The sequence below is a fragment of the Ovis canadensis genome, chromosome 17 (genome assembly GCF_042477335.2).
Source record: "Ovis canadensis isolate MfBH-ARS-UI-01 breed Bighorn chromosome 17, ARS-UI_OviCan_v2, whole genome shotgun sequence".
Taxonomy (NCBI): Eukaryota; Metazoa; Chordata; class Mammalia; order Artiodactyla; family Bovidae; genus Ovis; species Ovis canadensis.
Genome location: NC_091261.1, coordinates 58977508 through 58993195, shown reverse-complemented (window position 1 = coordinate 58993195; position 15688 = coordinate 58977508). Strand labels below are relative to the sequence as shown.

General features: G+C 43.2%; 1 protein-coding gene across 1 annotated transcript in view; it reads left to right on the top strand.

Annotated features, from left to right (window-relative positions):
• Positions 1-15688, top strand: part of TMEM132C (transmembrane protein 132C) — a 443620-nt gene that overhangs the window by 274724 nt on the left and 153208 nt on the right. Inside the window, exon 3 of the mRNA XM_069558655.1 lies at positions 6519-6665. Within this exon, the coding sequence (XP_069414756.1) occupies positions 6519-6665 (147 nt within the window). The remainder of the gene's footprint in view (positions 1-6518; positions 6666-15688) is intronic.

Genomic DNA, 15688 nt, shown 5'->3' with positions numbered 1-15688 from the left:
ATACCATTTCTGTCCTTTATTGAGGACATCTTTGCATGAAATGTTCCCTTTGTATCTCTAATTGTCTTGAAGGGATCTCTAGTCTTTCTATTTTTTTCCTCTATTTTTTTGCACTGATGACTGAGGAAGGCTTTCTCATCTCCTTGCTATTCTTTGGAACTCTGCATTCAAATAGGTATATCTTTTCTTTTCTCCTTTGCCTTTTGCTTCTGTTCTTTTCTTAGCTATTTGTAAGTCGTCCTCAGAAAACCATTTTGCCTTTTTGCATTTCTTTTTCTTGGGGATGGTCTTGATCCCTGCCTCCTATACAGTGTCACAAACCTCTGTCCATAGTTCTTCAGGCACTCTATCAGATCTAATCCCTTGAATCTATTTGTCACTTCCACTGTATAATGATAAGGAATTTGATTTAGGTCATACCTGAATGGACTAGTGGTTTTCCCTACTTTCTTCAATTTAAGTCTGAATTTGGCAATAAGAAGTTCATGATCTGAGCCACAGTCAGCTCCTGGTCTTGTTTTTGCTAACTGTTTAGAGCTTCTCCATCTTTGGCTGCAAAGAGTGTAATCACTCTGATTTCAGTATTGACCATCTGATGATGTCCATGTGTAGAGTCTTCTCTTGTGTTGTTGGAAGAGGGTGTTTGCTATGACCAGTGTGTTTTCTTGGCAAAACTCTGTTAACCTTTGCCCTGCTTCATTCCGTACTCCAAGGCCAAATTTGCCTGTTACTCCAGGTGTTTCTTGACTTCCTACTTTTGCATTTCGGTCTCCTATAATGGAAAGATCATCTTTTTTGAGTGTTAGCTCTAGAAGGTCTTGTAGGTCTTCATAGAGCCATTCAATTTCAGCTTCTTCAGCATTACTGGTCAGGGCATAGACTTGGATTACTGTGATATTGAATGGTTTGCTTTGGAAATGAACAGAGATCATTCTGTCATTTTTGAGATTGCATCCAACTACTGCACTTCAAACTTTTTTGTTGACTATGATGGCTACTCCATTTCTTCTAAGGGATTCTTGCCCACAGTAGTAGATAGAATGGTCATCTGAGTTAAATTCACTCATTCCAGTCCATTTTAGTTCGCTGATTCCTAAAATGTCAACGTTCACTCTTGCCATCTCCTGTTTGACCACTTCCAAATTGCCTTGATTCATGGAGCTAACATTCCAGGTTCCTGTTCAATATTGTTCTTTACAGCATCAGACTTTACTTCCACCACCAGTCACATCCACACCTGGGTGTTGTTTTTGCTTTGGCTCCATCTCTTCATTCTTTCTGGAGCTAGTTCTCCACTGATCTCCAGTAGCATATTGGGCACCTACCAGCCTGGGTAGTTCATCTTTCAGTGTCCTGTCTTTTTGCCTTTTCCTGCTGTTCATGGGTTCTCAAGGCAAGAATACTGAAGTAGTTTGCCATTTCCTTCACCAGTGGTCCACGTTTTGTCAGAACTCTCCACCATGACCCATCCATCTTGGGTGGCCCCACACATTGTGGCTCATAGTTTCATTGAGTTAGACAAGGCTGTGGTCCATGTGATCAGATTGGTTAGCTTTCTGTGATTGTGGTTTTCAGTCTGTCTGCCCTCTGATGGAGATGGATGAAAGGCTTATAGAAGCTTCCTGATGGGGAGACTGACTGAGGGGGAAACTGGGTCTTGTTCTGATGGGTGGGCCCATGCTCAGTAAATCTTGCCTATCAATTAATCACAGCAATGTATCTCCTCCAACTAGTAAGGTTAGCAGGGCAGGGCTGTGTGCATGTATAATTTTTTAAGCTATTCCTTTCATAAGATAACTTTGTATGTAATTTAAGAAATCAAATACTTCTGCAGAGTTTGTTGGTAAAAACTGTATCTAACATTCTCAAAGTGACAAAAATACAGGAAAAGAGAACAGATCAGAGTCTGTGGGGGCTAAGTGGTGGGCGGGTATGACTATTAAGGAGTAACATTAAGGAGTGTTTTTATGATGGTGGAATTCTTCTGTGTTCTGGTTGTGGTGATGATTCCTTTAATCTACACATGTGATGTGATTTTATAGAACTACACCACTCCCCCAAAGACGCAGGTGACAGATGTAGAGAACAGGTTTGTGGTTGCCAAGGGGGATGGGAGTAGGGGAGGGATGCGTTGGGAGTTTAGGATTAGCAGATGCTAACTATCCTGCACAGAACAATAAGCAACAAGGTCCTACTGTATGGCACAGGGCACTCTATTCAGTATCCAGTGATAAACCATCATGGAAAGGAATGTGGAAAAGAATATATGCATATTTATATATATATATAATACATAACTGAATCACTCTGCTATACAGCAGATATTAACACAACATTGTAAACCAACTATACTTCAATAAAATAATAGTTTTATAAAAGTGCACATGAATACAAGTGACATCTAAACGGGGTGTGAACGTAAATTCATAGCATAGTAGCAATGTCAGTTTCCTGGTTTTGAAAATGTACTCTGACCATGTATGAAAGCATTACAGGGGGAAGCTGGGGGAAGATGTATAAGAATTCTTTATACTTCTTATTAATCTCAAACTATCAACCAATTTCAAAATTTTAAATTATTTTGAAAAATACCGCAGTATGTTTTTCCCTTCTACAGCCTTTCTCCACATACAGAAGCAAAATTCCTACTTGTTTGGCATTTGTGGTCATATCACTAAGCAACATAAGGTTGATAATTCTTCATTTTTAAAAATTTATTTCATTAAAGTGTAGTTGATTTTCAGTGTTGTGTTACTTTCTGCTGTACAACAAAGTGATTCCGTTATACATATATATACAATCTTTTTCATATTCTTTTTCATTATGGTTTATCATAAGATGTTGAATAGAATTCCCTATGCTCTACAGTAAGACCTTGTTTTTTATCTATCTTATATACACTAGTTTGCATCTGCTAATCCCAATCTCCCAAACCACCCCTCCCTCATTCATTTGTTTAGTTTTAGGCAATAGCTATAAAATATTTCACTATGAAGAATAAGAATCTATCTTTTCTCCCCATCTTTTCTGTGTCTCCATCTCTCTGATAATACAATCATATTTTATCTAGATTAATAATTTGTGTTTAAAATATTATAAGTACGTGTACTAATCACAGTAAAACCAAATATTAAATAAAGATGACTCTTCTGCATAATAATGGTGTAGTCCCAGAATTAAAAACTAATTTGGTTTTATTATTTCTTCATTTTCTGTTTATTATTTTTCTTCATTTTCTTCATAGTCCCCAACTCTTTGCTGATTATCTAAGTCTCCATTCAAATATTTTCACATCAACTGTATCAGGAAATTTGCAGTTTCCTGGAGACATCATAGACTGTTGTCCATGCTGGTGCTCAGTTATTATCCAGGACCTCTGTTCACCACGAACCTACTATGCATCTCTGTCATGTTTTTTTTTTTAATTTCACTTCCTGGGTCTCACAATTTCTTTCTATATTTACCCCCTTGTTTGATGGAGCACATCCTTAAGTAGTTTTCTGAGCAAGGGTGTAGGAAGTCAATTTTTGGAGAACTTGCATATCTGGAAATATTTTCTTCATCAGTAGGCTGGATATCAAATGGTAGGTTGGAAATCATTTCCCCTTTGATTTTTGAAGATTTAAAAAGTTGTTCTTTCTCTAATTATGGCAAGTAGGGGGCTACACATTGTGGTGGCTTCCCTGTTGCAGAGATATCTTCTAGGAAGGACGGACTTCAGTAGTTACGGCTCACAGGCTTAGTTGATCCGCAGCATGTGGGTTCTTCCCAGACCAGGGATCGAAGCCATATCCCCTGCATTGGCAGGTGGATTCTTAACCACTGGGCCACCAGGGAAGTCCTGAAGGTATTTTTGATCACCGTGTAGTTCCCAGAGTGACTGTGGTGAATCTTGTATCCATTCTGATCCCCGATCCTTTCTCGGTCTGGAGGACTACAGAATTCACCTATCTGTATTCAGCGTCCTGAGCTGTATCAGTCCTCTGTCTTGGGTTCATCACCCAGTGAGGCCTTCCAATTTGGACACTTCTATCCTTTCATTTGGGTAAATTTCTTTAAATTACTACATTGGTGATTCCTGCTCTCCCTTTTGTGTGTTTTTATATTGTTCAGATGTTGAACCTCAAAGTAATTCTCTTCCATTTCTTTTTTTTTTCTACTTCCTAAAACATATGTCTTCAACTCTATCCATCAACCATTCCACTGACTTTCCATTTCTGTGTGTGTTAGTCGCTCAGTCGTGTTCGACTCTGTGCAGCCTCACAGACTGTAGCCCACCAGGCCCCTCTGCCCATGGGATTCTCCAGGCAAGAATACTGGAGTAGGTTGCCATTTCCTTCTCCAATTCTGCTATTATATTTTTTAATTTCCAAGGGCTCCTTTCTTTCCCCGTTTGCGTTTACTAGATAGCAGTCTGTTTTTGTTTCATGACTGCAGTATCTTCTCTGATGGCTCTGTGAATGTGAACGACTGTGTATTTTATTAATTTTGGTCTTTCCTGCATAGGCTATATTTTCTACAGATTTCTTTTGCTTTCTTTTTTTTTTTTTTACTTTGTTCCCTGTGTCATGTATAAACTTTTCTCAGAGTCCTAAGCTTCTTGATTCTTGTTTGCTCATGTCAAGAAAAAATGAGGGCCTAAAAGTCCATTAGAGGCTCTGAGTCCGTGAGTGGAACTTGCTGACTACAAGCTTTGCTGAAAGGCAACCTGGCTGGCTGGCTGGAGAGGCTGCAGGACCAGTACCTGATGATCTAGAATATGGTATTTTCCCTAGAGGGGGAAGGTCCAGCTCTGGGGACAGAGTCCCAGGAATCTCCGTGTTCAGTGTGCGTTGTGTCTCATGACTCCGCACGTGCTTTGGGGCATGGTAACCCGAGTCTCGGGTCTTCGTGGTCCCTCAGGCCTGATGGGAAGTCTGGCAGTCACCCCGAGACGGAAGGGCATTAGTATCTGGCTGCTTCATAAACATGCTTTTAGCTAATCCTCCATATTAGCCCTCATAGACTCCCACTTTTAGTGGTCCCACTGAGACGGGGAGATTTCATGGTCTAAACTCTTATCGGTTCTTAGCTACTCTTGCCAACAGCTCACAACTTAGTTTGGAAGTTCAGCTGACAATTTCACCCCTTTGGACATCAGCGTTCAGGTCTCCAGGTCGTTTACGTTTGCTGCGTCTCTCCTCCTCATCTTCGTGGGCCTTTAAAAATAGTCCCCTCATACTTCCCTGGTGGTCCACTGGGTAAGAATCTGCCTGCCAATGCAGGGGACATGAGTTCGATCCTTGGTCTGGAAAGATCACACAGGCCATGGGGCAGTCGAGCCTGTGTGCCGACTACTGAAACTCACATGTCCTGGAGCCCATGCTCCACAACAAGAGAAGCCACTGCAACGAGTAGCCCCCACACAACTAGAGAGTAGCCCCCTCACTGCAACCAGAGAAAGCCCGAATGCAGCAATGAGGACTCAGTGCCACCAAAAATAAACAAGATAAAATTAAAAAAAATTAATTACAATAAAAATAGTCCCCTCGACTTCCCTTTAAATGGAATTTGGGAAGAAAGGAGAAGTCGGTATTTCTGTTCAATCTGCTACTTTTCTCACCAGTTTATTGATGGGAAGACTGAGGTTCAGAAAGGCTAAGAGATGTGGCCAAAACAACAATTCTAAGAGAAGAACTTTGCCTTTTTAAAAAGTCCATGGATAGTGTATTCAGCTGAGCTTATTTCCAGAGGAGACCTGGCAGGTCACGTGAAGCAGGTCGGGGACCTCCCTGGAGTGATACAACAATAACGTTTATTAAGTGCTTGTTGTATATCCGGCACTGTTCTGATTTCTTTATATGTGTTATTAATAATACATTTCATCATCGCAACAGCTTTATAGCATAGGTTACTATTAACATATCCATTTACAGAGGAAGGAAGGAAGACAGAAGAGTTTATTGTTTACCCAAAGCCACACTGGACAAAGTGGAGAAAGCAGCGTGTACACCTCCACCAGGGTTTCTGAACTTGGGCACGTTGGGCACTTGGAACTTGTTAACTCATGTTGGGGGACATGTTCTGTGCCTTGGGAGGCTCTTTTAGCTGCTCCCCAGATGCCAGCCCTACCCTCATAGTTGAGACAGCCAGAAATGGCTCCAGACATCAGCACGTGGTCCCTGCAGGACACAGCCGACCCTGATTGAGAATGGCCAGCCTGTGCAGATGTCCTTTTCTCCTGACCCCTTGGCTGTGCTACTCTTTGGTTTGGGGGTCTGTTGGGGGGCCCTCTTCCTTCATCAGATCTGAACAGCAAATTCCACGATTCCTGGGTCTGTGGGTAGATCCCCTCCCACTCCAATCACCAATCCTCATCCTACCCCTCTGGGGCCCCTTGTCTGTCTGTGCCACTGGATATGAAAAAAAAAGAAGAAAAATGAAAAGGCAGGGCGCTCAGCTGAGCGGAGCATGAGCGCATTTGGAAAGGCCGGGTCATTGATCTCTCGATTCTCTCTCTCTTGCCTTCATCCCCGCAGAGCCAAGGTGAAGAAAGGGGTGAACATCCTGAGCACGCGGACCAGTGAGCCTCGGCAGTGGGACGTCAAGCAGGAGATGGGGAACGGGGGCAAACACGCCACCACCGCCGTAGTGTGCCAGCGACTGGCGCCAGGCATGCGCAACAGGTAAGTGGGAGGGGCTCCCTCTCGATTGGCGACCCAGGCTTCCAAGACCCGGTCTCTGCCTAAGAGCCCTGTCTTGGACTCAAGTTAACCAATGCTTAGCAGAGCTGTCACTCCTTGGTTTGGCGATCTGGAGACACTTAACATCACCAGCAGGACCTTTTGGCATCCTTCCTTCGGTAGGAAGGGCAGGGCCCTGATTCCCAGGGTCTCTCCTCTTCCGGTTTTGAAACAGAGATTAGTTTGCAAGGTCTAGTCTGCTTTGCAGGCTTATTCATTCTCCTCATCTACACTCATGTCCTGGAGGCTGTGTCATCCCCAGTTGCCCTTGCTTATCAGAGGCTGCTTTCTTTACAACGGTTCGCCCTTTGTGCAAACGGTGTGATTCTGTGATTTATACTAAAAAATACATATTTGGTCTTCGTGCCTGTTCCTGGCACAGAGCTCTGAAAACCCTTGGACTTTACCAGGATGAGTGCATCAAGGTGTGTCTTGTTTATGTCAATAAGGTGACTTTTGGAAAGGCTCCCAGTTCACCTTAAGATGCAAGCTGGTTGCCAGGGGAACCAAGGCTGTGATTAGAAGGCTGGAGTATTCAGTCCCACCTCCTGGCCTCCTGGGTGGAGAGGGGAACTGAAGACAGAGTTCAGTAACCAGTGGCCAATATGAGTTAATCAATGGTGCTCATGGAATGAAGCCTCTTTAAAAACAAAACAAAAAGACTGACTTTGGAGAGCTTCCGGGGTGGTGATCAGGTGGAGACCTAGGGACAGTAGCGCCTGGAGAGAGCCTGGAAACACCCCTTTCCCCATACCTCACCTTGTGTGTGTCTTTTATCTGGCTATTTCTGAGTTATAGACTTTCATAATAACCGGTATTTTAGTAAGCAAGTGTTTCTCTCAGTTCTGTGAGCCACTCTAGCTAATTAATGGAACCCGAGGAGGGGGTCATAGGATCCTTTGATCTATAATCGATCGGTCAGAAGCATAGGTGACAAGTTGAGCTTGCAGTTGGCATCTGAAGGTGGGGGCGGTCTCATGGAACTGAGCCCTCAACCTTTGGGATCAGACACTATCTGTTGGTAGAGAGTGTCAGAATTGAGTTGAATTGTAGGACAGCCAGCTGGTCAGAGAATTGCGTAGTGGTGGTGGAAAAAAAGATACGCAGCAGAACTGGTGTCAGGATCATAAAGGATTAGACTTAGTCTTCAGTGAGGAGGAATATAAAGATGAAAGGTGACTCTCAGTGGCAACAGTGCATAAAGGATGCTCTGTGAGCTTCTAGATAGACATCCTGGATTATTATTTAACATAATTGCTTTCCCTGTATAAAATCAACAGTTACTCATCTGAGAGTGTTTGTGAAAATAGTTAGACAAGAAAGAAACTAAAATAATATATCAGTATCTCTTCTACCTAGGGACTTCCCAGGTGGCGCTAATGGTGATGAACCGACCTGCTAATGCAGGAGACGTAAGAGACGTGGGTTCGATCCCATGCCTTGATTGGGAAGATCCCCTGGAGGAGGCTTGGCAACCCACTTCAGTATTCTTACCTGGAGCGTTCTACAGAGGAGCCTGGCGGTCTACAGTCCATAGGGTCGTGTAGAGTCAGACACAACTGAAGTGATTTAATATGCACACACGCCTCCCTTCTACCTGAGGATAATCCGCTGCTAATATGTTGGTTCATTTTCTTCCCACATTTTATACTTAGATAACATTTGTGTATGATAAATATGTAGTAGATATATTTTTTAAACAAATCTGGTATCATAGTATATATCCTGTTGCTTAATATCTTAAACATCTCATATATATGTATACACACACACACACACACACACACACACACACACACAGAGATTGTGTGTGCTCAGTCACTCAGTAGTATCCAACTCTGCACCCCATGGACCGTAGCCTGCCTCTGTCCGTGGGATTCTCCAGGCAAAAATACTAGAGTGGGTTGCCATGCCCTTCTTCAGGGAATATTCCCGACCCAGAAATCAAACTTGCGTCTCTTGCATCTCCTGCATCAGCAGGTGAATTCTTTACCATCAAAGCCACCATGGCCAATACGCATGTATGTATATATAAATACATAGTCGACTTGTCCGTTTCTCTTTTGCTTAAGGTGGCTTCTTAGAATCAAAAAGTTTGATTGTTTTTTAGGGCTCTTGATACAGTCTGTCAGCGTGTTTTCTTGACAGGATTAACTATATATATATTGCCCATGCCATGCAACATGTGGGATCTTTGTCCCCAACCAGGGATCGAACCCCTGCCCCCTTGCATTGGAAGACTAGAGTCTTAATCACTGGACCACCAGGGAAGTCCCTAAATTTCAGTTATATTGATAACATCTTCCTTTGACATTAATTATATCCTCAAAAAACTTTTAGGATTCCATCACATAGATTTCAGAAAAGGCAATGGCACCCCACTCCAGTACTCTTGCCTGGAGAATCCCAGGGACGAGGGAGCCTGGTGGGCTGCCGTCTATGGGGTCGCACAGAGTCAGACACGACTGAAGCGACTTAACATGTGTGTGTGCAAACTACCTTCTACAGGCAGGAGGCAACTTGTCCACTTTTGTTTTGCTTAAGGTGGCTCCTTAGGCTCAAAAAGTTTGATCATTTTTTAGTGATGCAGTCTGTCAACATCTTTTCTTGAAGGGATTAGCACCATAGGAAGAAATATCCAGTTCCATTATTGGACATATTTTCTTCAGTGAATACTTCAAGGCTGCCAAGAAAAACTCTGCAAATGCTCCACTTCATTGAGAAACACCCAGTTCTTTTACCTTTAAAACCTCTTCCTCCATCCTGCCTTCAGTGTGCAGCCAGAAAACACATCTGGTGTCCTGAACAGCTTACTAGATCAAACACCAGCCTTCACCACCACGCTCCCAAGAAAGATTCTTAGTACATCTGGGGGTGAGGGTCGGGTGTCCAAATGTCTCAACTTGTGAAAACGTGGCCAGAAGGAGATGTGTGCATGAGTCCCTTGCTCTAAGCAGGAGATCAGAAATTGAATTAAATCTCCTGAATCAAATGCACATAAAATCTAATTAACCCCACAAGATTAGCGTTGATTATGCAGATTAAAGGGAATGTGTTCATTAACAGGCAGTGGATTTATGTATGTAAATAGCTCTTTTTTAAAAAAAAAGTTTATTTTCATTTATTTATTTACTTATGGCTGTGCTGGGTCTTCTTTGCTGCACTCAGGCTTTCTTTAGTTGCAGCAAGTGGAGGCTACTCTCTAGTTGCAGTGTCCAGGCTTCTCATTGCGGTGGCTTCTCTTGTTGTGGAGGACAAAGCTCTAGAGCACAGGCTCGGTAGTTGTGGCACACAGGCTTAGCTGTCCTGCAGCATGTGGAGTCTTCCCAGACCAGGATTAAACCCATGGCCCTTGCATTGGCAGGAGGAATCTTTACCACTTTGCCACCTGGGAAACTGTGAGGATATCTCACTAAGCTATAATCACAGTGTTGGTCAGGCTTGACTGGTCTCATCTGAAGGCTCAAGAATCCACTCCCTAGTTCATGTGGCTGTTGGCACGATTCAGGTTCAGGGATTGCTGGACAGAGGACATCAGTGTCTTGTTCCTTACTGGGCATCCCTCTCCATCGTGGAATGACGCAGGGAGAAAGAACATGCCAGCAAATGGAAGTCATAGTATTTTATAACCTAATCCTGCAAGTGACATATTGGTTGCGTCTAATTTCATTAGTGATCCGGGCTCCACTCAAGGGGAGATAATGACCAAGGGGAGGGTGGATGAGTACCAGGAGATGGGGATGACTGGGAGTCATTTCACACTGCCTGCCTCACCTCAAATACTCTGCAAATTGGAGAGGACTTGTCAGTGAACTCTCCCGGGGCAGAAGGAAATAATTGAATATGCAGAGATAAAGCATGATGGCATTCCAGGCACAGGAGGAAGATGGCAAATGTTTAGACGTGTGAGGATGAGTGATGGTCCTGGGCTGGAAGTAACACCATAAGGAGTTTCAGGGATTAGTCTGGAAAGGTAAGCTTGGCCCTCTCATGGCGGGATGTGAATTACAGACCCATGGTTTAACCTCTCATTTTCTCAGTAGTTTATCTCCTACCCTAATCTTCCAATTGATTTACTCTTTCAATTCGACTTAAGCTAGTTGATTAAAAGGGAAATTTTATGGTTCTGCCTGTATTAGTGAGAGTTCTTAAATGCTCCTAAAGTGATGATCCTGACTTATTTCAGCAGAAGAGGGATTTATTCAAAGGATATTGCAGGGAAGGCTGTAGAATCAGCTTAGAAAACGGTCAACACCAGCGGAATCTTAGCAATAGCCAAAAACTTGTCCCAAATCGTACTTTATCATGTACCACTTAGACCACTACACAAGAGTTTTCTCTTTTATAGTATTTATTTTCACTTATTTATTCATTTTGCTGTGCCGGGTCTTAGTTGTGGCACACAGGATCTTTAATTGCAGCATGCAGGATCTAGTTCCCTTACCAGGGATTGAACCCAGGCCCACTGCATTGGAAGCTTGGAGTCTTAACCACTGAACCACCAGGTAAGTCCCAAGAGTTTTCTTTAAATCGTCTATTTATTGCTCTGGTTTTTAAAAGTTTCTCTTTATTCTTAGTAATAATGACCTTGAAATTGTATACTTAAGTTTCTAATATGCATTACAATAAGTACAAAACTATAAGAATTGTTTAAAGTCATTTCCTTGGTGATTAGAACAGGGGCATAATTTATGCATATGCTTATCATAATAGGAAATTTGGCCAATGAGTCACCCAATGTGGTGGTCACTGCCCTGTTCAGGTTCCTCTTGAAACCTTTACACTGCCTCTCTGCACCTATGTGACTGTATTAGTCAGCTAGAGTTGCTGTAACAAACTGGGTATTACAGCACAAACTGTTACACCACAAACTGGGTGGCTTATTCAGCACACACTCATCCTTTCACCATTCTAGAGACCAAAAGTCCAAGATCAAGGTGCTGTTAATGTTGGTTTCCGGCGAGCCCTCTCTTCCTGACCTTCTTGCCTTGTCCTTACATGGTCTTTCCACTGCGTGTCCATCTGGAAAGAGAGAGAGCTCAGATGTCGCTTTCTCTTCTTGTTGGGACACTAGTCTGGTCAGACTGGGACCCCATCCTTATAACTCCATGTAGCCTTAATTATATGTATCTTTCAAGGTTTGTTAAACAAGGAGCTGATATATTTCAGATTTCCCAATAACATTTGATACAGTGTGAGTTCTACATCTAAAGAGTGTCCAGAATTTTTCCCCTCTGCCTCGTTTTGTTTCTTTGTGGCAAAATATACATAACATAAAATTTGCTGCTTTAACCATTTTAAGAGTAGAGTTCTGTGACGTTAAGTGGGTCACATTGTTGTGCAATTGTTACCACTGTCCAGCTCTAGAACTTTTCCATGTTTCCAAACTGAAACTCTGTGCCCATTAAACAATCATTCCCCACTGCCTCTTCCCCCCAACCGTGGCAATCCTTGTTCTACTTTGACTCTGAATTTGACTATTCTAGATGCTTCATATAGGTGGAATCATAATATTTGTCCTTGTGTGCTGGGTTATTTCATTTAGCATAATCTCTTTAAGGTTCATCCATATTACAGAAGGGGTCAAATTATCTTCCTTTTTAAGGCTGAATACTATTCCATTGTATGATGCTGCTGAATCGTTTCAGTCGTGTCCGACTCTGTGCAACCCCATAGACGGCAGCCCACCAGGCTCCCCTGTCCCAGGGATCCTACAGGGAAGAACACTGGAGTGGGTTGCCATTTCCTTCTCCAGTGCATGACAGTGAAAAGTGAAAGTGAAGTCGCTCAGTTGTGTCTGACTCCTAGCAACCCCGTGGACTGCAGCCCACCAGGCTCCTCCGTCCATGGGATTTTCCAGGCAAGAGTACTGGAGTGGGGTGCCATTGCCTTCTCCACATGGTATGATATATGTGTACATATCGTTGATTCACTTCATTTTACAGCAGAAGCTAACACAACATTGTAAAGCAACTCTGTGCATGCATGCTAAATAGCTTCAGCCGTGTCTGACTCTTCGTGACCCTATGGACAGTAGGCTGCCAGGCTCCTCTGTCCATGGAGCTCCCCAAGCAAGAATACTTCAGTGGGTTGCTGTGCCCTCCTCCGGGAGATCTTCCCAACCCAGGGATCGAACCCACGGCTCCTGTGGCTCCTGTGTTGTGGTGGACTCTTTACTGCTGAGCCACCAGGGATGCCCAAAGCAACTATACCCGCCCCCAAAAAAACCACGAGTTAATTACATTTTTAAAGCCCTGTCTCTAAATGCAGTTACATTGAAGTTCCCCTCTCCCTTACCAGTTTTTCCTGGAAAAACTTCCCTTCTCCATTACTTACAAGTGACTCCTCATCTTAGGGTTTGCTTCTAACAAACCCAACTTGTGATTCTCAGAAATGCAAAGACCCCTGCTGGGGTCTTCCTGCCCTGGGGAAACAACCTCTTCTATGTACAGTTGGGGAGAAGGCAATGGCAACCCACTCCAGTACTCTTGCCTGGAAAATCCCATGGACAGAGGAGCCTGGTGGGCTGCAGTCCCTGGGGTCGCTAAGAGTTGGACACAACTGAGCGACTTCACTTTCACTTTTCACTGTCATGCACTGGAGAAGGAAATGGCAGCCCACTCCAGTGTTCTTGCCTGGAGAATCCCAGGGACTGTGGAGCCTGGTGGGTTGTGTCTCTGGGGTCGCACAGAGTCAGACACGACTAAAGCGACTTAGCAGCAGCAGCAGCATGTACAGTTGGGATGGAGAACTTGGTAGGAAGACCATCCATTAAAATAGCTGTTTCAATGGAGCTCTTTTCTCCTGAAGTCCAGCAGCTCTGAAGCATCCTGTTCACTCTTTCCTGAAGCCACGTCCATACGCCCTCAGATCCAGGACGTTAGCTTGCACATGGTCCACACACACACTTAACTGTGTTGAATTTTGTTCCACTCCTCCAAGATCAATGTTGTAACAGTCTGAGCATCTCCGCAATCACACAACATCAGCACACAGCCTACTAGACTGTACCTCATCCATCGGGATTGTGAGGCCAATGGAGCAATTAACATCCTCTCTGGACTCCGTAACTCTGAGTGAATCAACAAAGCCAATGCCTCTTTGCAGGCAAAGAGGATGAAAAGCACAGGGACCACATTTTGTGGTTCTCTTGAGTGTAAGTTTTATTGTTGCGGTTTTGTGGGTTTTGTTTTGTTTTGGGGGAGGGGTTGTTTCTCTTTGAGGGCCGGGCAGTGGCATGCAAGATCTTAGTTCCCTGTCCAGGGATTGAACCCATGCCCCTGCAGTGGAAGTGTGGAGACTTAATCACTGAATGTCCCTAAGGGTGCATTCCTTTAGAGGAATCTTCTACTTGCTCTTTTCTCTCCCTTCCACATTCTGAAGCTTTTCCAAACCTGGGGCTTGGGCTCATCTGAGCATCAGAGGATCAAGAATTTCATAAAGCCCGGGAAGTAAGTCCATCATGAAGGGAGGGCACAGTTGAGTCCAGGCTCCACAAGTTTGCACCTTTATCTAATCCATGCTTTTTCTTTTTTTTTAATTTGTATTTTTACTTTATTTTACTTTACAATACTGTTTTGGTTTCGCCATACATTGACATGAATCCACCACGGGTGTACATGCGATCCCAAACATGAACCCCCCTCCCACTTCCCTCCCCACAACATCCCTCTGGGTCATCCCCATGCACCAGCCCCAAGCATGCTGTATCCTGCATCAGACATAGATTGGTGATTCGATTCTTACATGATGAATACATTTGAATCAGTTCTGTTGAGATGGATGAAACTGGAGCCGATTATACAGAGTGAAGTAAGCCAGTAAGAAAAACATCAATACAGTATACTAACACATATATATGGAATTTAGAAAGATGGCAATGATGACCCTGTATGCAAGACAGCAAAAAAGACACAGATGTGTATAGCGGACTTTGGGACTCAGAGGGAGAGGGAGAGGGTGGGATGATTTGGGAGAATGGCATTGAAACATGTATACTATCATGCTTTTTCCCTAAGCTTTCTCAAGAGAAATGCCAAAGATTAGAGTTTTCTGTAAACTATGGGCATTCTTTATCTAAATTTTACTTATTTAATTTTTTGAAGTATAGTTGATTTTTGCTTACAGCAAAGCAATGCACTTGTACATATATGCATGTGTTTATATATATACATTCTTTCATGTTCTTTTCCATTATGGGTTATCACAGTACATTGAATATAGTTGTCTGTGCTATATAGTAAGACCTTGTTGTTTACCCATACTCTATATCATAGTTTGCATCTGCTAAGCCCAACCTCCCCGTCCTTCCCTCCTCTACACCCCCTCCCCCTTGGCAACCATCAGTCTGTTCTCTATGTCTGTGAATGTTTCTGTTTCATAGATAAGTTCATTTGTGTCAAATTTTAGAGCCCGCATGTAAGTGATACCATATGTTATTTGTTTTTCTTTTCCTGACTTCCCTTAGTATAATCTCCAGTGGCATCCACATTGCTGCAAATACTAGAGTGGGTTGCCATTTCCTTCTCCAGGGGATCTTCCCAACCCAGGGATCAAACACCAGGTCTCCTGCATTTTAGGCAGATTCTTTACCATCTGAGACACCAGGGAAGCTCGCAAATGGCGTTATTTCATTCTTTTTTATGGCCATGTAATATTCCACTGTGTGTGTAGACCTCATCTTCTTTTCCATTCATCTGTTGATGGATATTTAAATTGTTGCCATATCTTGGCTATTGTAAATAATGCTGCCGTGAACGTAGGAGTGCATGTATCTTCTCGAGTTTTGTCTGTGTGTATGCCCAGGAGTGGGGTTGCCAGATCGTTTGGTAATTCCATTTTTAGTTTTCTGAGAAACTTCCCTATAGTTTTCCACAGTGGCTGCAACAGTTTACATTTTCACCAACAGTGTACTAATCTTCCCTTTTCTCCACAACCTCTCTAGCATTTATTATTTGCAGATTTTT